Genomic DNA, 25,557 nt, shown 5'->3' on the forward strand with positions numbered 1-25,557 from the left:
TCAACTGAAAGTAGAACTATGAATGTTCATTGTTTTGTAACGCAGCTTAAAAGACACAAGTACGGTTTGTGCAAGTATTTATATTTCTACTTTTTCTTTTCTGCTTTTTATTATTATCATTATTATTATTATTATTATTATTATTATTATTATTATTATTATGCTTGATCAATCACAGACTGAGAGCCACTTTTTGTATGTTTCTTCTTGTTACCAACCTCATCACCATTGTCTATGAGGTATCATGATAAAAGAATTTAGTCCATGAAATGAAAATGATGTCGAAAAAAAATCCCTAAAAGCACTGAGCTAGAAATGCATGATGTAAAGAAAAAACGTTTAGAGAAGATGTCGACATTTGTGGCAGAATGTGTCCCATCATCTGTATGACAAAAAAAGGAAAATTATCTTTTTAATATGTATTATTCTTTAATGGCTTTCGACTGAGGTGTGTGGTTTGTGTGTGTGAATGTAAACGTGAAAACAGGCAACATGAAGCAATGTGAAAAAACACTGATAATGAACCACGGCTAAACACCATTACCATTTCATTTAAGAGAATCTGTAATAATAATAATGATAATAATAATAATTCAGACAGTTGCCTTTCACTTCCTGGCCTAAGCAGTTGACCATTAACAAACACATTAGCTGTCGTCTGCCTGGACTCACTGTCTCACCGTCTGCCTGCGTTGAGGTTTATGTACAGCCTGTTTTTACAATGAGTTCCAGTGGAGTCCTCTGTATGTAGTATGTCTTTGCGGAGTAATGAAGGGGTTAAAAAAGAATTACTGTTGAATTCAGTCTGTGTTTTTATTGACGATAACAGTTAAACTGTCATTTTAACAACGGATGATTTTATTGAATTGACTTGATTTCATGCCTATTAAATGAAGTTTTCTTTCCCTTTAAATTGCCTGTCGTTTCTTCGTTGGCGAGTCAAAACTGAACAGAAACCAGACACAAAACTAGGTTGGAATTTTTACACACTTAAAAAGAAATGTTAGATTTGAATACACAGACATATTTTTCAACTTTGGATACTTCATAAACATTTTTTATATTTTATTGCTGCACATACATCAAGGTTTCAAGGTACATCAAGGTTTCCCTGAATAAAGAACGGAAATAATAATACATTGCCACCTTGTGGACAAAATGCTGAGTGGCGGCTTCACATTCGACTTTTTCACAGTCCCTCGGACAGTAAACCTGATGTTGAAATGAGAGTGTATGTCTAAAAATCTATTTATAAAGTCTTTGTATTAAAAATGTATACATGTTATCCAACTCAGAAGTACTGATACAGTACTGTGTGTGTGTGTGTGTATGTGTGTGTGTGTTCTAGTGTCACACATCAGTGCTCTCCCTTTCTTCTGTGTTCCCAGCTTCCCATTGGCTGCGAGAGCGCAGGTTGTGTTCAGGGGCCCTGACTTGACGAATAGGGATGCGGTACGCTGCTAAGCTGCCAGTCAGCAGCAACATCAGTGTGGCTGTCAGAGTAGCTGCCCAACTGCATGCTGGGAGACCAACCTAGGGGAGAAAGGAGAAGAGAGAGTTTTTAATAATGAATAAGACAGTGAAGTCAGACACTTGAGTAAGAACAACCTCTACACAATAAATATTGGATATTTTTTTTCATGTTTCATGTCTGTTTTTCTACTAAGAAAAAGATTGAAATATGATTTCAATATGAGGTCAACATACTATGGGTGTACCAGTCCACTTCACTGTGGAGTTACAGGTCTACAACAACAGCCCAACTGCCTATTATGTGAAACTGCTGTTGGATTGACCAGGCTGAATTAAACATTTAACACCAGAGTGTTAACACTGGTTGGAAATCCAGTTTTTCTTCCATGCAGAAAAGTTTTTTACACCCCAGAGTCATGCTGTTTAAAGCAATGTACTTGATATTTCAACTGGACTGGAGTGTAGCAGACTCAGAAAGGACACTGAAATGATGCTTTTCACACTAATTGGAAGCTCAATATTGTTCTAAAACAGTCCCATTCTACGGAGTAAACAAAATGAAAGAATTGAATTGCGCTTAGCAAATGTTGAGGGCTTCATACACCCACATGGCACGAGATGTGTGCACTTACAGTTCCCAGCAGATTGCTCAGAGCCATGTCAGCATATGCAGAGAGGAAGGCTGCGGGCAGAGGAGAAGAGATTAGGCTAAAAATATCCTCAACACACTCACTCTGTATCGTTCTCCAGGTTGTTGGAACAGAGTTTGGGTGCAGTTGGTCCTGATAAGAGATAGGCTGAAGCTCCAGTTGAGACCAATTTACTAATGTGAGTCGGTTAGCTTCCTGCCAAAACTGGTCAGCACTAATGTCCACAGTGCTTCACCGACAATTTCAGGCGTAATGCGTAAGGGAGATAGACTGCATGCATAATTTTGTCTGATTGTTTTGTATCCATGAATTAAAGCCTTGTCTAAATACATCAATTAAATCTAGCTTTGAACTGACAAAACAATTTATTAACCTCCTCACTGCAATTACAGCCATTTGGCATGAGTAAAGGACGTGAGATAAATGGGTTTAGATGAGTGGATGAGTGAGATGCAAAGCAGCAGATTGAAGGCAATTGGGAGTTAACTGAAGGGGAGTTTTTTTGGGAATAAAGTGAAGAAATACGCAGGAAAAGTCCCTGCAGAGTATAATGAGCAGGCTGAATAAAATAATATGTTGCATCCCCCTTCTAATTATTTTTAGTTGAAGCACACTTTCTTTACCCTCCCATAAGTCAGTGTGTGATTGAGCCAGCAGAGGAACAACTGTAGATCATGATTTACTGAGCAGGAGCAGTGCACTGGGTTGCATTTGAGGGTTTCAGCACCAAGGACAGAAACAATGTTAAATATTACATTTGTTTCAGGACCAAGGACAGAGCAAATTAAAACTGCATGTTTGTTACTGTGGTCCTTTAGTGGCTCAACACTGTAATGACAAGAATCAAGCAAAAAGATTTGGATTTATAATGGAGTCTGTCTGAATATTCCTACAAAATACAAGTAAGGCTAACTCACCTTAAGTCACAAAAAAATATTTAAGTCTGTATGGCACTGATCCATATTACACACCAGTTAAATGAGAGTGGTAGAATTGAAAATGACCATTTTAAGCATAAGTGTGATAAAAAGGCGGGGCTTCATTTTCCCCATTATTATGGCAAAATGTGAAAACTATACTGTAAAACGTTTCATTAACCAAAAATAATAGCACACAAATCCTTAGTGAAACACAGGTTTGAAGTGTGAATGTTATTGGAGGAAAAATGAGACAAAAACTAAACAAAAAAAGGATAAACAATATGATGTAAGAATAAACTATGTAGGAGCAGCTATGTGTTGTGCATTCTTAAGCTTACCCTTGTGTACACAAACAAACATGAATAATGTGTGAGATGTGTAAGAACACGTGGTAAGTTGTTTTTTTCCCCTTTTTTGTACATGAAATTATCCTGATAAAGCTTTACGTCATTTATTTAATCACTAACACTGTCATTATGTACTTGTGTTGTACACAACATTTGTGTGCGTGTGTGTGTGTGTGTGTGTGTTTGTATGTCACCGCTGGCGATCGCTAAGAGGTGGGTCCTCCAGCTGAAGGTGAAGAAGAGTCCTCCAATAGCCATGCAGCCCAGAGCTCCATTAAAGCCAGACAGACCTGAGTACAGAGAATCATGACGCACGGCCATGGATAAACCTGCGCCACAAACACAAACAAACAGTGAGAGTTTAATCTTTACTTGAGTCATCAATGTCTACATTTGGGAATCACACAAATGCACAACAAAACATACAAACAGACACACACTGATATGTGTCTGTTAAATCTGCTGCACTAGTTATCCATGTGGTGGTGCTAGACACATACTGTTGTACAGTCCCCTTCAGTTCAAATTTAATTTTGCACATGACCTTATAAGGAACTGTGCTGATTTTGCCTTTCTATCCGCCCATATAAGGAATGTGACTATGTGGTCCAACATGGCAGATGAGCTTTTTGTTAATTACTGCTATAAACATTTGATTACACGTCTGCTAATAGTGAACTCTATGAAAGTCTTGTAACAGTATTTAGAGGATATGATGCACGTGTGTCTGCTTTGTCTCTTGGATTTATGATTTTTGCACTTTGTGATGATGGTGTGTAGGGATGGGTAGGAGGAGTGCTGACAAAGACCCTGCCTGTCTTACTAAAATATATTCTTTTGCTTTTGGTTTTGCTTGTGTGTGTTTTTCTGTGATTAGATTGTAGAAAAGGCGACATGAGAGAAAAAGAACCCTGACCGCAAGACTAAGGAGACTTTTAACTTGCTCTTGCTACGCTATTCTCTTCTTAATTTGCATGATAATGATATTCATTTTCATGTTTACCAAAATGTATTACACAAAATAACAAGTCCTAACAACAATAACATCTCTCTTCTCTCTCCCTGGTACTGCTGCAGGGTATTGATGCAGTAGGTGGACGAACACCAGGTCAATGTCTCACCTCTGACTCACATCTATACTAAATAAACATTATATTGTAAAGCGGAAGCTACATGCAGACTGCAGAGAGGGACATGATGGCCCAGATAAATCTCTATGAGGCCAAAAACATTGACCTTTTCTCTGCTGGCCTTTAGCAGCAGCTGCACTGGGTCTTTCAACCCACACGTAAGGGAGAATAACAATAAAGTCGCAATGACATCAGGGGGAGGAGGGCTGCTGAGGTCAGCTGCAAAAGCCAGAAGGCTTTAGTCAGAACCAGCGAGCAGCATCATGCTTTGCATTATTATTTAAAACCAGTGAATAGTTTTTATTTTGCCCGCTCTGGCTGAAGCTTGTTGCACCTCTGACAACAGTCAGCATGAAAAGTTTGGGCGTGGTCCAACAGAACAGTGATGTCACAGTGTATTGACACACATTGAAATCACAGGAGGTCAGCAAAAATACGACTTACAAGTCCTCAGGAGAGCTGTTAAGGCTTAAAAATAAAATGCAAGTCAACAGGCTTCATGAATAAATCAAGAGGTATATAAAGAATGACCTAAACATCCACTGAAATGGATGAAAAATGTCATGTCAGACATCAGACCTGTGTGGAGCTACGAGGAGGCAAAATGGATGTAATTCATTTACATTTTCTTGCTGATTTTCTGGAAATTCAGTTTAAAATGATGTATTAAATTTGGATGTAAACTTACTCTTGCTACATTCTCTCTCATTATAATTACAATGTACATTTTAATCTACAATGATAGGATGTATTGCAGGGCAGTGTTATTGCATTGCATCAAATTGTACTGCTTTTGCAACAAGATTGTCAGTTAATTGCACATTTTATGTCGGCATGGATGTCTGCTTCTTGCTGCACACCGACTGCATCCCTCTGTGGGTAAACAGAGGTCATCAGTCCTGTAGCCCCACCCAGAGCTGCTGCCACTGCTCAGCTGTGGAGAGAAACATGCTTTAAAACTGCTTACTGACTGTTTCATTGATATATAATACACAACTTATGTTTGTGCAAGCATGAACTCTGAAGCAGAACTTGTGTATTTTTTACCTTCCTGAGTAAGAGTAATATTATTTTTTAAAAATATACGGAACACTGTCTGTGCAGGAGAGTGCTCACCAGTATTTGCTGTAGCAGCTATATATTATTTACACGCACAAGCTGAATGTGCTCCTGGGTGAAGGAGAATGAATTATCCTTTATTCAATTCTGGTTGCATTGTCACAAAAAAATGCTGAAATGCATGACTATAAGGGCTAAACAAAAGATAAATGACTTAAATGACAACAGTATAAATGTTGTTACAATTCATGTCGTTAGGCATCACTGCAGCTCCTCCACCCTGCACCCTCCCTGTATTAATACTGCAGGATTTTCCAAAGAATTCATCTGCAGTAACAGTAAATTTTGGAAGCTCCTCTGTGGACAAATGACCCTGGGCGTGTGCTGTGATTGATTTCCTCATTACCAGGCATTGTGGGCTGCAGTTTAGCAAGTCTGCTCCAGAAGCAGACTGGCCACACCCCATTGCTGCCTCCTTACTCTGTCTGCTTGGCCACTCTGCCATCCACTCCCTCCTTCCTCCATCTCTGTTTGCTTTTCCTCCTTCCTTTCACAGCCACCCTTCTTTGTCCTTAAATGCTCCCGCTCCCTCCACACTCATTTTGTCTCTTCCTCGCTCTACACTTCATTATCCTCCCCTCCATCTTCCAATTCATTGTCACCATTCCTCTTTCATTTCTTGTTCCCTCATTCCCCTTCCTCTTTTCCTTCATCACACCCTCTCACTCTCCTCCCCCCACATAAGGGTGTCATTAAAGACTAATGGCAGTGTAGGAAGGGTGCCCCAGAGGATCCTAAATTTTTTTTTTTTTTACTGTTTTTATACTATGTATGTGTGTGTGTGAGTCACTCCCAGTGTGATGCTGTCTATGCTAATAGAATGACTCAGACAGCTTTTATCATAAACCCAATATCTCTTCTCCTCTCTTCCAGTTGATGTCTGCATCAAACCACAGTCACTGTCTGCACACTAAATGGACGACAGTGCAATAGGTTGGAATGAACGACTGAAATGAACTGAATATAATGGCTTGTTTTCTGGTGCGTGTGGGTAAATGGCCAACTTTGTATTTGGGTCTCTTCATTCAGCTGGTGAATCCATCATTCTGTCTTTTGATGCCTTCGAGGGGGGAAACTGTTTGTGGATGCGGCTAAATGGATTGCTCTGTATGTGGGCTCATTCGTTAACTCTGTCCAGACATCAGCAGCATGAGCTGTAGAGGGACGCTTTCTACTTCTATCCCCACTAACACTTCTCGAACTAAGCGCCTCATTTCAGATGTTGTACAGGCCTTTTTCTATAGTTCTTTGTGAATTCTTCTAATTGTATGTGTTAAAGATTTGATGTTTGTGATTCATCCTCCAAGGATTAAAGCTGGGTCAATGAATGTCTTTTCTTCTTTCAGAAGTTAAACCTCTCGCTGTTGAAATGGTATTTTCAATAGCACGACTAAGAGTGCAGAGCTGTGCTGGCGACTCTAAGAGGCTGCATAATGGCACCATAGTACTTTGAGATAAATGCTAATGTGCTCACAATGACAATGCTAACATGTCTGTTAGTATGCTAAAAATTGCTAATGAGCACCAGGCTGTAATTATTTTTGCAAATCATTAAAAAAAAGGCATGCAAATGTAGAGAGATGGTGGAGTGATGGGAAGCCACACAGAGCAGCGCCCTGAAGGCAGTTAGGGGTTGCTCAAGGGCACCTTGGCAGTGGCCAGGAGGTGAACTGGCAACCTCTCCAGCTCCTAGTCCACCCTCCATATGATCAGGACGATCAAAGCTATTACAGTACAGAGTCTGTACTCTCTCTTGTGTCACTAGAGTAAAAGTCAATGGATCAACAAAGGATCCCTCCTCTATGGACCATAAATACCTGCACAGAATTTAAACATATGAAAAATTAAGATTTGTGCTCTATAAAAGATCAAATACCCTGAAAAGCTGAAGGAAAACTCTGTAGACAAAAACTGAACTTCTGCTTCATATTGCACACCGCGCACAGCTGATCACTCGCAGATGTACTACACAGGTAAAACACAGTCCTAGCATCACTGATGCACATGCATAATGTACTGCTGCTATTAATAAACACATCTGGGCTGAGGATTTTCAGCATAACAGGCTGGAGGATGATCTAAAGTTCATTTGTTCAAGGCCGGTTGTCTAGCTCGGGATAACAGTCCTATAATGTTATAGTATGTTATATTCTGACATATCTGTGTAGTATAGGTCAGAAATAAACATCCTACTCTTGAAAAATACTTTTTTTTCCCTGAATATGAGGGCAGACTGAAAGCCCTCTTCTTCTTCCTCCTTTCTGCTGTATCTACAGTATGTCACAACAGATACGAAATTCCTACTTGAAAATACCTTGCCTGCTTCAAATCCTAAATACAAAGCTATTTAAAGTACTCTAAGAGTTAAGCAGTGAACCCCAGTTGACTTCTCCAACTGACTCACAGTCTTTCCCCTCCCTTCTCCTCTGTTTGATCCCACTTTAAAGCATTTCTGCTATTATTCTCCTGTAACATGAATGCAGCTGTAGCAGGAGGTGGAGGCTCTGGCCTACATACAACCCCTGATCTCCTCCTCTGGAAACCCCTTATGTGGAAAGTTTCCCACAATGGTTTGAGTGGCAGCTCTATATATGGCCTCATACTGTGTCTGTCCTAGGCAAACTTCATGTATCTTTCCTCTCTCAGTCTGACCCACACCACTGTGTCTCTCCGTCATTCTCGCTCCGTCTCACAGACAAAGTAGACGTTAAGAGGTGATGATTAAGAGGCTGATCACATATATAAAGCCACAGTGGTTTACTCTGCCCGTCATCAGGGATCCACACATGTCTAAACATCTGCTCTCTGCATGACTGGTCTCTCACCTCAGTTTTACAGTGGAACAAAATATGATTAAATTCATTACAGCAGCACCAAAGTGGGAAATAAACGAGACAGTGACGACAGCAGTGATACAGCAGTCTTAAATATTCTGATGGGAACGATCATGGAAAGTCATGCTGATGTCAATGAAAATGATGAACATGACGATTGTAAAGGAAAGAGCTAAGGATGAAGAGGATGATAATATGATGAAGATGAAGGCAACAAAAATTTAGATGAATGTACAGACAGGGATGACAATGAAAGATTTGTTAAGGCCTGGCCGCACTTCTAAAGGGCTCTTAATTTTCATAATATAGTAAACAAAATAATTTTTTTGTCTCTATAATTGATGACCATGGACAAAAATATGCCTGCCGCTAGTGTCAGCTAAAGCTCAGATTAAACTTTCTGAGTTGTTTGAAAACTTTGGCTAGGTTTTTTAATATTTCCAGATGATTTGTGTTAAAACAAGAAGTCTGTAAAAGGGTTTTTAGGACACATGGTAATAAGGAAACAGCACTGTTTGTGTTTTGTAGTGTGGATGTAATTAGCCTTCTGGGGTCTAAGCAATCACCCACAACTGCAAAAGCAAATGATAGGACCACAGAGGGTCAAAGTGTAATTTGCTCTAACATAACCCAGGGATGGTTTGCAAGTTTAATATAGAAAAACATAATTGGACAAGCCACACAAAGGTCAGATCTAATCTTTGAAGTTTGAAACAGTACGGCTCATTTTTACAAGAGAAAAGGATATGAGATATGCTGGACAACATATGAATTTTGCAAATGCAACACTAACTTATTTAAAGAAAGAAAGAAAGAAAGAAAGAAAGAAAGAAAGAAAGAAGAAAGGGTGAAAATAAGATAGAGAAAGAATTAGAACCAAGAAAAGAGTGTTCATGGAGGGAAGGTAAAAGAAAGTAAGAGCCAACTTGTCTGTGAGGACAGGAGGGTGTGAATTTAATACACACAAGCACATTTTCAGATCTCCTGATCCTTTATGGAGACCTCTTTTTTTCTCTGATGCATTCATCAGGATCTTCATCCCTTTTTTCCCCATTCAATCTTCATCTGACTCTGACTCTTTCGTCTCCTGACACGGATCCTTCTTTTCCCCTCGGGGTCTCTGTCAGGCAGGATTAAGTTTTGAATCTGACCTTGTAGCACCTATTCACACTCTTAACTCTCTTGCTGTGCCGCAGCTTCGTTTGTTTCTGTGCGTGGGTGAATTTACATTTATTCAGGGCAGCCGGTTCATCGAGCTCCATGGTAAAATATGTCTAACAACACCAAATGTTCAGATTCTACTTATAATAACAGCAACAAAAGTCATTATAACAAACAACAACAAAAACGCCATTGAGAATAAATATAAATATGAAGTACAAGATAAAGATTGCTGTATTATTATATGAGAATAAATATGTAGAGAAAAGAAGAGGGTAAAAAGCATAAAATTCCCTTCATATGACAGAATTCTAAATGGCTGATTCATTTTAGAATTTTTGGACACTTTTCAAAAACAATTTGATATTTGACTTGTTCAATCGCAGCACTCATCAGTTCATCTCAGAAGAGTTTGCTCTCAGAGAAGTCGTCCGTGTTTCTGGATGTTGTTGATATCTGGCTTTCTCTTTGCATGGTACAGTCTTACCTTTTTTGTGGATGCAGCAATGAACTGTGTTTTCCACCAGCTGTTTTTGTCAGGTGTTTCTGAGCCCATGTAGTAATGTCCTTTATACAATCAATGTTGGTTTTTAGTACCGTGGCGCCTGAGGGATCAAAGTCATGGGCATTCAGTGTTGCTTACCCCTTATGTGCCAAGATAATTCTGGATTCTCTGAATCTTCTAATGATTATATGGCTTGTAGATGGTGAAATCACTAGATTTCTTGCAATTGTGTGTTTGAAATGTTGTTTTTAATCTGCTGGAATATTCCACACATTCCACCATCCTTGCTTGTGAATGACTGATCATTTCGAGGATCATATCCAATCACAATATGATCACCTGTGACCAATGAACCAGGTTTTAAAACAGAGCATATCGCAGGAATCAAATGTAAACATTAACTATATTATCTTTGTACTGTATTCACTCGAATAAAGGTCAAAGGGTCTGTAAATCATTGTCTGCTTTTATGTATATTTCACACAGTGTTCCAACTTTTTTTGGTCTCAGGATTGTATGGAATATCACAAGCCTTATCCTTCAGACATTCACAGCAACAGTGACAAAATCAATACTTAGACTCAAAGGTAGCCAGAGAAGAAGAGCTAGATTTAATGTCATATGCACTTGTTTCTTGGAATTAGTTAAAAGGCTAACAGCAGCAGAAAACTGTGTCTGATGGAGTTCTGTATTACAGTGGAAGAAATGAAAACATGGTTGACTTTTTCAGCATGAATAAAGATACAAATGGCAGCAATAGAGTCCCTGATTGCCATGTTGCACTCACTCGCATTTCACTGCCTCGCTCCAGCAGGCTGTTTACTCTCGGCTTTGTTGCCTACACAATCTCATTACAGTCACATCTCTTTGATCACTTCCTCGTCACATTGTTGTTCTTATTGCAGCAGCCACTGTTAGTGTGTGTCCACGGGTTTGTGCAAAGTGTGCGTATGTACGAGCTCAGCCCCACTCTGCTGTTTATTACAGTATGACTCATCGATACAAACACACACACACACACACACACACACACACACACACACACACCAAATTATTTCAGGACACTGTATTGTACTAGCAGCAGACGGAAGGAGGGGGCTGAGGTCTTTTTAACTTCTAGCGTTTCTCACTCTCTCGCTCCCTGAACAGAGTCACAGTGAGGCAGATGTAAAAGGCATACACAGCCAAAGGCCTGTGTGTTTGTGTATAAGCCAGTAGTTATCAATGCCTCGGCTAATTGCTCTGTGTCTCTTGGAGCAGCTGCCCACAGGCTGCTGCTACTGCTCCCTGTTTCACAGTTTCATAGTCATATGCGCTGCTGACATTCTGTCTTATTGCCAGAGGGATTTATAAAACGTAGCTGACTTTAACCTCGTTAAAATGTATTGTAATTCAACATTTGCCATACAGGGAGCCATCAAGTTGAGGTTCTGACTCCTGGTTTCAATAAATGGAAGATTTATACTGCTACCTAAGACAAAGGTAATGATACTGCATTATGCTGAGGTATGGTGACTTGTGCATGTCAATAACCAGTGATGGAAGTTTTTCCTTACCACTGTTGCCAAATGCTTGTTTATGGTGGGAACTGTTGAGTATGCTATAAATAAAAAGGGCATAGACCAGGTCTGTATGCAAAGTGTCTTCCTTACAGTTAATGGTGCAAATTATGAAATTTAAGGTACATCTAAGCCAAAGAGATGCAGGTTAGGCTTTGTGTGAATGTGAGTGAGAATGGTTGTCTCTCTGTGTTAGCACTGTGACAGACTGGCACCTTGCCCAGGGTGTACCATGCCTGTCACCCAAAGTCAGCTGGTCGAGGCTTAAGCACATTGCGATCCTGCACAGGGCACGTGGCTGGCAGAATGACAGAATTGTTAAAATCAAAACAGCAGATGCAGAATTAGTCAGACTTTAAGTCCTTAGTATGGGTTAAGCTCTCAAGACACTGGATTCTACCTCCACATAATGCAACCAGTACAATCATGCTGCTCAATCCCTTCTGTGTGGTAAACATTTTTCAAAAGCCTTTTGTTATGAATGTTGTCTCCAAGATCCTCCACAGCCACAGAGGACATATTACACAACTGAGCAGTACTCCTCATGACTAGTAAACTCAGATACTGGCGCTGAAAATGTGTGTAAGAGTCAACTTGAAACTTCAACCCTGATTATTTCAACCAAATGCACACCATGGTGTGAACATGTACAGCATGAAAAGTACACAATAATATTCCCACTTTACTAACCCTTCCAGTCCTCCCACATGGACATACAGGCACACAGACGGAGACTCACCAGCCAATGTTCCAACGGCAGATCCCAGCAGAGAGTGGACGGCCAGCAGGGGGGAGTAAAGCAGAACTGCTCCAAGGATGAGAAGGGAGGGACCCAGGGCTCCACAGGCAAAGATCTGACCCACACCAAGAAGGATGCCACGCATCACCTAGACAAAAGGGAGTAGTAGGAGGAGGGTATGTTTAATTATGCAAGTTTGATGTTCAGAAACACAAAAAACATAATGGCAAAATTTATTCAGTGTCTCTCCTGCCAATAAAAATCAACCATTCTTTCTCTCTTTGCCCAGTTTAACACATAGACACAAACACACACTCACACTCACACACACACATCTTGCTTTCCCAACAGTCAGTGAGAACAAGTGAAGAGTTTCCATGGCGACGTGATGGGTGCACCTGCCTGTCGCTGATATTTACAAGCCATAAACGTTCTTTAATTATATTGCTCTTTGTTGTAGTTTGAGTTGTACGCGTGAGTGTGTGTGCATGCATGTGTTCATATGCAGAAAGATAAAACACACTGTCGTGATGGGGCAGCCAGAGCGCCATCCACGGCGGAGTGAAAGCTGAAGACATTAAATATAAATAGGACCGACGTCATCACCATCTCTGGAGAGAAGCAGGGGAAAGACAAGAGGTGGAGCGATGGAAGGAGGAAACGGAGATGGATGGAGGAAAAGGAAGGAGAGCAGTAGAACATAAAACACTGATGTAAAGGGGGGGAAAAGACCAGGAAAGATTGTATCACATAAAAGGCTGTACCTATGGATTAACTCAACTGTCCTTGAAAACGTGGTTACATATACATGTCACTTATTGTTGAATTAAAAGGAGGGAGAGCAAAGGAGGATGTTAAAGACAGAGGTGATTGAAAAGGTGATAAAGACATACGTAGAAAGTAGGAGAAAGAGGAAATTTACATAGCAAAGCAGAGAAATGGATAGAGACAGGGGAGGAGAGACGCAGAGAGATGAAAAGGAAGATTTGGAGGTTTCAAGTAACAAACCAAAGGGAATTTATGAAAGGAAAAGGACAGCATTTATAAGGCGAGACAGACCAATGGAGGGAACCAGGAAGGAAAGATATGAATTTAATATTATTAAATTGAACGAAGGGAGAGAAAAAGAGGGATAGAAGTCTAAAACATGGAAGAAACCAAGAGACAGGGAGAAATAATCTGAGTCAGGGGGCTGAAACTTGTAGAAAGTAATGATTTAGTGCGAGGGACATACTGTGCCACAGGGTGTGATGCTTGTTAATAGAATCGTGTGTAAATCTTGAATCTATATTCAGGACACCTAACAACGCTGAGAGGGCTTAGGCAGCGTAGCTAATCCAGTTTTCACAGTCAGTTTGCAGATCATCGTGTGCAGAAATATATTTATAGGACATCCTTCTCCGCTCTTGGCACCATGCGCTGAAGTAATCCAGCAACTTTAGTCAGTGTTCTTTATCAGATCAGATTTCCAGCTCAGCGTTTGAACTAAAAAATGAAAATCAGGCTGGTTTTTAGTAACCACCATTTATAACGAGCCAGTCTGACAAATAAAAACAAAAACAAAAAAAAACACAACAATCCGCCTGAAGCAACACTCACCTGTCAATCAAGGCAGCCATGCTAATAAGGAATAACTTTAAGGCTTAATATAATACAGTACAGATACTATAGTGGTAGAAGTCAAACGAGGCAAAAAATCCCACAAAGCAATTAAGGAACTTTACAAATTTACCTTCTTGCACACTTCACAATAGAAACACTTTTACCTGTTTTTACTTTAACCTACATTGTAACCATAATTACATCAAATCACAACTAAACCTAAATAACTCCTAAACTAAAGTAAGTTCGCCCCCACCCACTTGGAATAATTCAGTGACACGTTGGTGGCACCTCCTTCTTTTGTCCCTGGACCATATGCATAACATTAATTTGGAGTTATTTCTGGTGAAAGGACAAATATAGGTCCAATATACACTTGACTTATAAGTCTGGTTTAGTCTCCACCAATGCCTGAGTCACTACATTCACCAGTTACTAAATATCTCCACAGGCAGTGGGTTGTTGAGAGCGGCTAGGGGACCAGACAGTAGAGTCATGGGCAATAAAACCTAAACAATTAGCTGAATGATGCTGAACCGCTCCGTAGAGCTCAGAGGAACTGCAGTCGGGTAATTCTCTCAGGGTTTCAACACTGATTGACTTCTACAGAACACATGACAAAATATTGATTGGTGCAACTTTAAATGATCTCATTTAGATGTACTGGACATAATTTTAGGAACGCTAACAAGTAAGCTTGATGTATATTCATTAGATTTGGAAGAAGACAGAGGTTGTCTGATTCTGAGGTTCTGCCTGTTTGCAAACAAGTAGATTAAAATCCAGTCGCTCTTCAAGCGTCGAAACGCCAGCTGCTTCATGGAGATCAAAAGCCGACCGCAGCAGCTGGTGAGAGTCTGGATTATTGTGCCAACGTTTTGTAAGAAGCAGCTCAAGGCAACTGCGATTCATTTAAATTCAGTGGTCGAAGTTAACTCTCTTCTTTGCAAGGTGTACTGTGCAGCACCTCGCATTCTAATCAAGTGGATTTTCAGCAGCATATGTTAAAGCCTTAATGTTTGATTGCCGTTTTCTTCTTCCTGGCTATACAAAGTTAACAGCAGCCATAAAATAAATTGCCTCCAATGTTTCCTTCCTGGAAACCTTAGTGACACTACAATGTTTACCACAAGTTGTGAATATTAATGTGCGCAATCTCTAGTCTATAGTAACTGAACAAAATCAGATTTTTATCTTGAATGTGAATGTGACATCTTAACAAAAGCTGCTATGAGTTTCAATCACTAAGCATCGTTAATTAAACCAGTTTTTGCTGATTATAATTTCCAAACAGGAAGCTCCATCAGTGACTGTTGCTAAGTAACTGGTGAGTCATAGCTGGCTGATCTTTTACATATTGTGCTCCTATCAGTGACTTCACTCTGGAGACCGGGCTGCAACATGGCACACACAGTAACTCTGGCTTTAGTTCAGCTTGTGTTCTCCTCAAAATCTTAATTTCTTCAAATCATTGATCCTCTCTCTTCTAATAGTTCTCTTTGAGACAACTAATGATCTGCCCCTGTTTTGTGAGCATGTAACTTGATGGACCGTCTCTGTTTAAATATCACTGCAAATGTTACCCTGAAAGGTACGGTCATGATGAAATGCTGAGGGAAAAAAAAGCAAATTGAGCCTCAAGTATTCTTTCCTTTTATTACTTACCAATTAACCCCAAAGATGCTTTATGAATAAAAGTACATTTACCACTGCCACTTTACCTTGTAACTGTCTTTAATTGCTAATTGCTTTTATATAATGTCTATTTTTGTATACTGTATTATACAGTATTTTATATAGTAGTAAAATAACCTGATACTATACGTGCATTTACTATAATTAACAAAGTTGGTTAATTGTGATTGGAGAGTTTGCTTATGAACAGCGACCTATGACTTTCTGTATGATTTAACAAACAAACAAAACAAATTTAATTCAATGGTGCGTCTTACCTCTACTGCAATGAGCTCAGTGCCGTTGGTTTCCAGTGCTCCTGGTGGTGTAGCTGGATGGTGTGGGAAATAGGGGTTTTCTGGACCGGTGCAAAGGAGGTAGAGGACGATAACTGTGTTGAAGGGAAACACGGCGACGGGCAAGTCCCAACGGTCCAACAGTGAGGAGAGACCACTGAACAGAAAGACACTGGGGACAGGGAGGTGCTGATCATTTTTAAAGAAATGGATCTTATTTATGCTATTTACAGAACTCTTCTAAATGATGTCACTGTGGCATTCATTTCACATATAAACATTGTGAGTGGCAGCATCAAATATGAGGGGGAAAAAAGTCCTAATACTTGCAGGTTTATATATATACTAAACAACTAGCAATAACCAGCGTCATCCCGTACTGTGCCTTGAAAGGCACTAGTGAATCAAGGTAGCTGAGTTCAAAGAAGAGACTGCAGGGACACATGGAGTCCATTTTTTAAACTCTTGGGATTGAAAAAAGTAACTCTGGTGTCTCAGCCTGTCTAAATCTTTCTGCTGAAGCAGATGTGCAGACATCCACTGTTGTAATTGTAGCCATATGTAGGTACCGAAATCTCTATGATGCTACTTCATACAGTATTTATACAGAGACTAGACAAAAGGACATGACTTGGAGAAGAGTAAACAAGGAAGTTGGACCACCTGGTAAGTGCTGAAAATATTTGTTTCCAGATATCAGATTTACTAAATCAATAAACTAAGCTGGCAGAGCGCATCCAAGGCCGTTCAGTTTTGCTTGCTTCGTGTGACACACCTACAAAGTGACACAAAGTAATCACAGCACAATCTGTTTGTTTTGGATTCACACTGCTGTAATGTTAGTAAGTGGGTTCAGTGAGGTCATAGTTACTTGCACGAACAAACACAAACTCACGGTTATATTGTAACTACTTGGCATTACTGTTACGAGAGCTTGGAAATACGAAAATACAAAATAGCTGCTCCATGTGAAAACCTCTGGTGTGTTTGCACTATTTTGCAGTAGCAATGTTGTTCTTGTGGCATATCACTGGAAGATGATCAGTATTAGTCAGTTGCTGGGAAGTTAACCACATGTACACTTGCCAATCCAACCAGTTTTTAATGGATAAATGGTGCCTCAGTCATTCCCGCTCTGTGACTTGTTGGCCGGATGTCAGGAGTGTTGAGCTAGAGTAAAAGTAGTATGGGTGTCTTACCATGTAGCTGACCCCAGGCAGACGGGCAACAGCAGCCACCAGTACCAGTCTCCAGCCGAACTGAACACTCCCATCAGCAGAGACACCAACATGCCGTTAAAACCATGGAGACCTCCTGACACCTCAGCACTACACACAGAAGAGGAAGATTCACATATAAGCATGTTGTTTAAAACCATAAAACAAGGTTGCGTATTAACATATTATACTGGCATAAATACTAGAATAAGAATTGCCAGGCAGTGGGTGTGGATTAAGACAAGGCCATCAGTCATGGAGCTGTTATTGTCATGAATATTAAGTAGGACCGTCCATCAGCTTTAGTCATAAGGTCAAGCAAATTAGAGGCTTGTGTTGCGTGGCCGGCTTCCAGGCAACAGACAGGTTTTTATTGAGGGTTTAATAATTTAAAAGCGACATTTTTCTGTCGTGTGGTTTTGAAACACACAGATCATTAGCTGTGTACATACCAATGTGCACTTTTTTTTTAGGCTTCTATACTATTTGTGTGTGTCTCTGTATACATTCATGTCATTCCACCTGTCTTGCCCTACGACAACAGCTGTTAGCGTAGAGGCCAGTACACCCAGAGTTCCCAGCAGGCCCTGCCAGGGGGAGGCCCAGTACAGTGCAGCCAAGATGAGAGCACCACTCAGCGGGTTGTTGGCTAGAATCACTCTGGTCACTCCTCTCAGACCCCACACCACCAGCTGCAGCACAAACGGCTTGTCTGAGGAAACAAAGAAAATATTTTACTCATTTTACACCTGCCTCTTTGGGGAAAATATTTTTAACTCTTTTTTTTTTTTTTTTTCAGTGAAAGTGGAACTAAAGGAGGAAAACTGGAGCACGTAACGTGTTTCTCAGTTGCGTTTCTTGATGCAAAAATACAAGATTTTAGACGAAGATTCAAGATGAGAGTTTAATGATGTTATGTTTTAGGTTGCAGCAGAGTGCAGCAGCATTCGTTGTGGGAGACGTGTGATGATTACATCTGCATATTTGCAATGCAGTGTAAGCATTTCAGACTCAGATTGAAGTTTTTGAGAGCTTCTTTTTGAAAACTTTTGTAATTAATCACATTATGAGAAAGACTCAGACTTGATGAATTATGCATTTTCCAAACACATTTGATAAAGGTCATTCAGTATTACATTCTATACTTGTTCAAAATTAGAAGTGACAAATGTTTTGAGATGCAGCAGTGCATTGTGAGAGTTTTCCTACCCTGCATGTACTTATCCAAGTGTTCCATGTCCCCAGTACACAACATCAGACGGTTAAACACACGCCGACTGAGGCTGGCACGGCTCCTGCTGGCCTCCTCCACTTCTGTTTTGGTATCCATCCACATTCCTGCAGCTGTTGGACCACTCCACCACTATGAATGTTGTAATAGTGTTGGATAACCTCAGTGTTCCACTGTACTTTGTGGTCTCTTTTTGTCCTTCTCTGTTTGTTCCCCTGTTGCTTCTCTCTTTTCAGTCATCCCTTCTCCCTTACTCCTTTCCCCTTCTCTCTCTCCTCTTCAGTGCAGTTTAAGGGGATGACTTATAAACCGGTGCACCGTGTAACGTATTCACTCAGCTTTCAACCGACCAGGGAAGAACAAAGTCTAACATTGTCCAGACTGGTCAAAGAGAGAAAGATTGGCCCATCCCTTGCTTGGGCTCTGTTTTTACATTTCGCAATCACCTCGTTCTCCCGTCCTCTCTTCCCCCTGTTCTCTTCCTGTCTCATTGTGACATCTCTTCACCTATTGTTTGTCCTTTTAAGCTACTCATCCACTTTTTATTGCAGCATGCACATGAATGTTTGTCTTTCCTTCATTTGTAAAGCCATTAGTGGGCGTTGTGTTATCTCAAGTTTTTTCCAAAAGGTGTAATATATAATCCCGTTATCTCTGCTGCTTTGCTTTCTTTGAGGAAATGGATGCAGAAGAGCAAAAATATTGTTAACATCTGATTCTTCTAAGACTTCTGAGAGGTATTTTGGATTTATCTTATCGGTTTTGGTCTTTAAAGGATTGTTTTCTTTGATCTTGTTTCCACTTTAAGAACAAGTGAGGGCACTTTAAATTCAGAAGCAGTGTGTGTGTTTGTGTGCATGCACACCTGCAACTCTCTGCCTGTATGACACCTTTTCTCAGTTTTGGAGTGACACATAACTCACCGAATCACCCCAAAAAACTAAAAAGACTTTGATTTTACTTCTATAATAGTAAATTCAATCAACCACTAATTTTAGAGAAGTGTATGCATTTTTTGTGCGCGTGCATGTATGGCCGTTGGTGCACATCCATGAGCGTGCTCAGAGTGCAGCAAGTGAAGGCAATAACAGCATGTCAGACACCATCACAAAGAGAATCCTTTCTGTCTGAGCCGGTGCAGCAGGGATTCAAAGGCCTTGATTTTGCAGGTAGAAATTACTCTGCCATTCAAGAACCCCTGACAGATCATCTCTCTCTCTCTCCCTTGCTCTATCCATTTTTTACTTTGCTTCAATAAATACATCCGCCTCTCTCCGTCTGTCTCTGCTGCTAGGCTCATTCCATCAATCACAGCCTGTGCAGCTAAGGAAAAGAGCTACAGATGGACGCAAACACCAGAGTGGGCTGTAATAAGAGGAAGAGATGCGGGTGAACGTTGGAAGATTACAATTTGACCTGAGAATGTGTTGGTTTTGTTAAAGCAAGACACACAGACACACACAGCCGCACATATATACCACATAAACATAACCGACCACACCGTAGCTGCAGTCAATTTTAGTATTCATGCTGTGTGTCTGTTCCATTCTAGACTCATTCTAACACATGTTGAAGCTCACTGACTGCACAAATAGGTTGTGTGTGTGTGTGTGTGTATATATATATATATATATATATATATATATATATATATATGTGCATCTCAGAAAGCGTTACACAAGGTTCACCATCCACACAGTTGTGGCACAAGAGGTGCAGCTATTAAATGTAACCACAATGGAAGTGCGGTGCAACACAAATATCCAGACATGTCTTGTTTTGCCTGATTTCGAGGTGAATCTGGTGGCAGGCTTATTTGTTTTTATAGTTCATAACGAGACATTCATATTAAACCGAGACTGTTTCATAACCAGTTAAAAAACTCCTTGTAGTTTGTTCAAGTGCCTTTAAAATGAGTAAAGTAAAGTAAAGTGTACTGTAAACTAAATGTTTAGCAATTCCAATCACGGTTATAGAAAACAGATTTGTGTTATTTTTTACACTCAACCCCCCAAACAGTATGTGGTATCCAGCACAGGATGAGCTTTGACTGGTCCACACTTCAGGATTGAACCCAGGGCCTTGTACATGCGAGGCACATGCTCTACTACTACTACTGAGCTTCACCCCCAGAGTAAAGTCATGGCTCATAATCAAATTGAGCTAAATATGAGCTAAATCAATACATTTAATCAAGTCTAATATCTCTTGAGGACAGTTATATACTGCATGACTGCAATGCACGGTAGCTGGTTCCAAATATAGCAATCTATCAAATCCACAATAACAAAATAACACAGAAATACCAGCAAGTGTTCAGAATTTCCATTGGACACAATATTATTTGCAAGCATTAGTTTAACCTCATTAATCCCAGGCTGATTTTAAATAATGATAAAAAACAAGATAACAATCACAGCTAATGAGCATTTGGATCCGTTCACAGAAACTCCCTAAAGCCACTGAAATATCTAATTACTGAACTGGTTGAAAAAATCCTCTCTCTAGAGCAAATGAAGCATGAGGACCTGATAACGTCACAAATGAGGTGCTGAAATTGCAGCCCATCTGGACTTCAAGATGCAATTTTCACACTGTTCATCATGTTAGCTTTGGAGTCTTCCCAAAAGTCAGTACTAGGGCTGCTCATCTTAAAACAATCCCTTGCAGTGTAAACATTCAAATACGAAAACTTCACAGAAAAAAAGACGCATGAAACAGACTGATGGCGTAGGTGAAGAGGACGAGGAAAAATGAGCAATCATTTCCTTCCCTCACTTTCTCTCTCCTCGCCTGTTGTGAAATGCACGCTGGAAGCCGAAAAACACACACACACACACACAAGTAATTTTATTTTGCCACTTTAAGTTAACGTGATACTTGATAATTTAATTCACACAGCACTGCAGAGTCAAGGTTAGATGCTAAAAAACATCCTGCCTTCACTGTAAAACACTGAGACATTAAGTTTGAAGTACCATTAGAGCCAGCAGACACTTCCTGTCTTAAACAATATTATTACTGTCTGCACATATCGACTATTCAGTTTTCAACAAAAATGAAAACTAACTTTTGCCCTCTCATACTGTATTTACCAGAAACAGCTCAAGAAAAACATTAAAGCCACCCTCCACTCAGTGTGTTTTGCTTATAGTTACTGACCTTCATTGTGTATAGATGTGCATAGATTGAAACTAAAAGACTTTTTTTCACATTAGTCTGCTGAAGGAGGAAGTTTCTCTGTGCTCACCTTAAGGCATTAAGACGTGTAGCTGTGAGTATAATTTTGTGACATCGCAACTAGCCAGTTCCAAATGGTCCAAAATGCAACCATTGGATTCAAAATAGTCCAGTCATTTCAACATTGTGGAGCACTTTTTATATGCATTTCAGGATTAATAAGTCGAACAGTGAACCCATAATTACAAATAAGGCAACTGTAGGACTGTAAAATAAGTGATAAATTGAGCATGCATTTCATCTGATGAAGACTAAAATAAAATAAAAAGCCCAGAAAGAGGTGAAGCTGGCTGCAGTACAGGTCTGTCAGAGTGTAACAGGATTTTTACAGTCTATCATTTCACTTACCATAATTCCAGTGGTGTAGGTTTACAGTTTGCGGATGCCCTCTCTCATAACTTTGCTAGTAGTGACTTACTGAAAACTAGTGTAACAAGAGGATGAAATACTTTTTGGATCATATTATATGACATAGTATACGAGAAAAAGTAGCCAGCTGTTGTGGCCAGAAAAGATATGCATTGTCGGCTAATGTGTGTTGTAGACTTCAGGTAGACAGTGAATCAAAGTAAAGTATTTGGCAACAAATACTGCATGATTCACTGGTTTAAAGTTCTATTGTGTAGGATTTAGTAGCATCTAGTAGTGTAGTTAATGATTACAAACCCACACCTCCCTCTCTCCTCCCTAGTATGCAGAAGAAACTAAGGTGGCTGCAAACCTGGCTGTGTAAAACATTAAAGGCCATATTTAGAGTGTTTGGTGCCAGTGTTTGGTTTACCCATTCTAGGCTACTGTAGAAACATGGTGACATAACATGGGGGAATCCGTGGAAGAGGACCTGTGTCGTCTGTAGATATAAAAGATTCAAAAAAGAACAAAAAGCATAACAATTCTTATTTTCAGGTGATTATATACTAATGAAAACATAGTCATAATCACATTTCTGACATATTCTGTAACTAGACCCCCCTTAATCTGACACCAATGTTTTAGTCATTATTTTAGTGCTGCAGTAGGCCTACGGAGCCAACACAGCAACAAATGGCTCATTTTCCTAATACTCTCTGCACTGTAGATAAGTCGTCCTCTACCACCTTGACAATTCAACTTCTTGTTGGAAATGCTGACTCTGAACTATGCAAATATGGACACACAGGGATAGAAACTATAGTCGAGCTGATCAGTGGATCCGGAGTCTTGCTCTGGGTTTTTATTTGATTCATTTTTGTTGGCCTGCTGGGATCTGACCATGAACTGCTCCTTGTGCAAGGGGGTTTATTTGATTTTGTTTGTCCTCACCACAAAGACATCTAGAGTCAAAAGTTACAGTTTCTTTATCCCATGCAAACACACAGACAATTCCCTCTAACCCAGACCTATATTCACTTCACCATGAACCTTCCAGATCTAATTATCCCCCCCCATCATTCATCAGCCCATCCAATCATGATTTTTTGACATTTTACCTTTCTAGCATTCAGAGTGCACACACACAGACAGCAGCACCTAAATTAACACTGACTTCTAAAGCACGAGCACCATTGCAAAAGGTTCTCCGTCTTCACAGTCTATTGGGGAAAGCATTTGAGAGTAAAAAGACACAGAGGCAGGAGGAGGTAAATGACTCATGGAGGGATCGTTCATGCTGCTCCGGTGGAGGGCCCTCTGGGTGATGAGTGGAGCTCTTCTCTCCTTCATGGTCTTCTCACCATTCCTGCAAATCACTCTCTCAATTCAGTCCTTGTTTCCACTTATTACCCTTTATCTTCTCCTCCTTCTCTCTCTCTCTCTCTCTCTCTCTCTATATATATATATATATATACAGCATACACACACACATATCATGCCATAATTGTCTAATATCTCATTTCATATATGCATTTTTATTGAGGCAATGTCAAAGTGAAATTGAAGTGATACAAACCTGCAGTAGAGCCATTATCTCTGAAATCTGGAGTAAAGCCCTAATGGACCACCACAGGGCTTGTTGGTGTGTCAATTCCACTCTGAAATGATATAATTTCCACATGTTTGACCATAAATGAACAGATTTGAGCCAAACAATCAGGCACTCCATCAAATTGTGCACAGGACTGCTAATAAATAAACTAATAGAACTGTTGTTCCTCAAGAGGAGTACTTCCTCTTGGGTCCAAGCTTTTGATTATGGAAGCCCATTTCTGACTAAACAAGTAAATAAAAAATGTAACTGGAACAGTTTAAAGATGTTTTAGGTATTTGCACATATTTACATACCAGAATCCTGGCTTTGCCCAGCCGGTACATAACACAGTAGCAGTCAGACATTTCATTAGCTTCATTGGGAGCCTGGAGATGCTGGGGATTGAACCCAGGACCTTATACATGCGAAGCACACGCTCTACCACTGAGCTACATCCCCACAGTGATGTTTTGGCTTTTAACAAATATGAGCTAAATCAATCATTTTAATCATTTAATATCTCAGTGATATACTACATAATTGCAATGCATGTTAGCTGGTTCCAAATAAAGCAATCTACTAAAAAACAATACCCATGAGAACAGAACAACACAGAAGAACCAGCAACTGTTCACAACTTCAAAGGTGACTCAAGGTTTTTACAAAGCAACAAAAGAATAATAGAAGATTTCCACTTTCTCTTTCTATTTCATAATTTAAAAAACTTTGAGTATCATAACTCTAATTATCTTGTAATGATGGCGTATTAATAAATACATAATTTTGTTCATTATCATTTAATTCTGACTATCTCACTGATTTGACTATTGACTTCAATCCATTTTATTCATCTCATAATGTGACTTTCATAAGTTGACATCTCAACTTTAAAAAGTAGTATAAAAAGTAGCCTTTCTCTATTGTAGCCGTTCTGTTTAATGATTAATGACTAAATGAACATAATAAATTCTGTAATATTTTAAACCATGCTTTATAACCGACAGGAGGTTGTTAATGTGTCACATAACTCACCATCTTTGTGAACTCAAACATGACAGTTAGCTGTGATTTCTCTCTCAGCAGACACAGCGACTTACTGTATGATAATCAAATATTCATAACATTCAAACAGCAACCCTTACAACTAACAGCTATTTGTCACCGTGTCACTACTCTCATTGTGAAATCTCTTTCTTTGTTTTTCTCACTCATACAGGCACATAAAGAAAATCAACTTCATTTATAAAACTGGTTGTTTGTTACTGATTGATGTGGCCTGGTCAGTGTGTGTAAGTTGCAGTCAGCAGGCTTATTTACAGCCACAGTAAATACAGTCTGGTTTGGACAGCTATGAGAAGGGTTTTAAATATAGCCCTCAATTACTTTCTATTTCTCCGTGCTTGTGCACGTCCCTGTTTGGACGTGCAGAAATGACAACCACGAACCATAATCCAATCAAATGAATATACAACGCAAGAGCAAACAGACAACATGGAGGCGGTGAGTGACTGTTTGTGTGTTTATGACTCACAGACTGAGTCTAATGAGCTCCTCATCAGGCACTGATACATCAGAGTACGTTGTGCATGTCAATGCCATGGGGGATTTATATAGGTCTGAACTTGTTTAACCATGGTGACATCAGGACTGATGAAAGTGATAGTTTGACATTTTGGAAAATACTTATTTACCAAGCCCTAATTTAATCTCACAGATAAGCGAGTGAGATGAGAAGACTGATATCACTCTCATATCTGTGAGCTCGCAACCTGTTGGCTTAGCATAGGGGAACCACCAATCCTGGTTGAACTTCAGACAAGCTGTGAGCCTTTGTTCACAGCGTTTCTGCCAAACTAAGCTGCATACAAACATCAGAGTGGGATCAATCTACCAAACTTCTGCAAACTTCTGCAAA

General features: G+C 39.8%; 1 protein-coding gene and 1 non-coding gene across 2 annotated transcripts; both read right to left on the bottom strand.

Annotated features, from left to right (window-relative positions):
• Window positions 1–113: 113 nt before the first annotated feature.
• si:dkey-183c6.7 (urea transporter 2) lies at window positions 114–18,830 on the bottom strand. The gene is made up of 9 exons (XM_019267926.2): window positions 18,436–18,830; window positions 17,749–17,938; window positions 17,209–17,337; window positions 15,992–16,181; window positions 12,438–12,585; window positions 3,585–3,719; window positions 2,106–2,155; window positions 1,357–1,533; window positions 114–945 (listed from the first exon to the last, which is right to left on the bottom strand). Exons 1-9 carry the CDS (start codon window positions 18,560–18,562, stop codon window positions 940–942), a joined length of 1,152 nt encoding a protein of 383 aa, XP_019123471.1. The 5' UTR covers window positions 18,563–18,830; the 3' UTR covers window positions 114–939.
• Window positions 18,831–24,029: 5,199 nt separating this feature from the next.
• trnaa-cgc (transfer RNA alanine (anticodon CGC)) lies at window positions 24,030–24,101 on the bottom strand. Its single transcript has one exon. It is a non-coding gene; the product is annotated as a tRNA-Ala (tRNA).
• Window positions 24,102–25,557: the final 1,456 nt, after the last annotated feature.

The sequence above is a fragment of the Larimichthys crocea genome, chromosome III (assembly GCF_000972845.2).
Source record: "Larimichthys crocea isolate SSNF chromosome III, L_crocea_2.0, whole genome shotgun sequence".
NCBI lineage: Eukaryota > Metazoa > Chordata > Actinopteri > Sciaenidae > Larimichthys > Larimichthys crocea.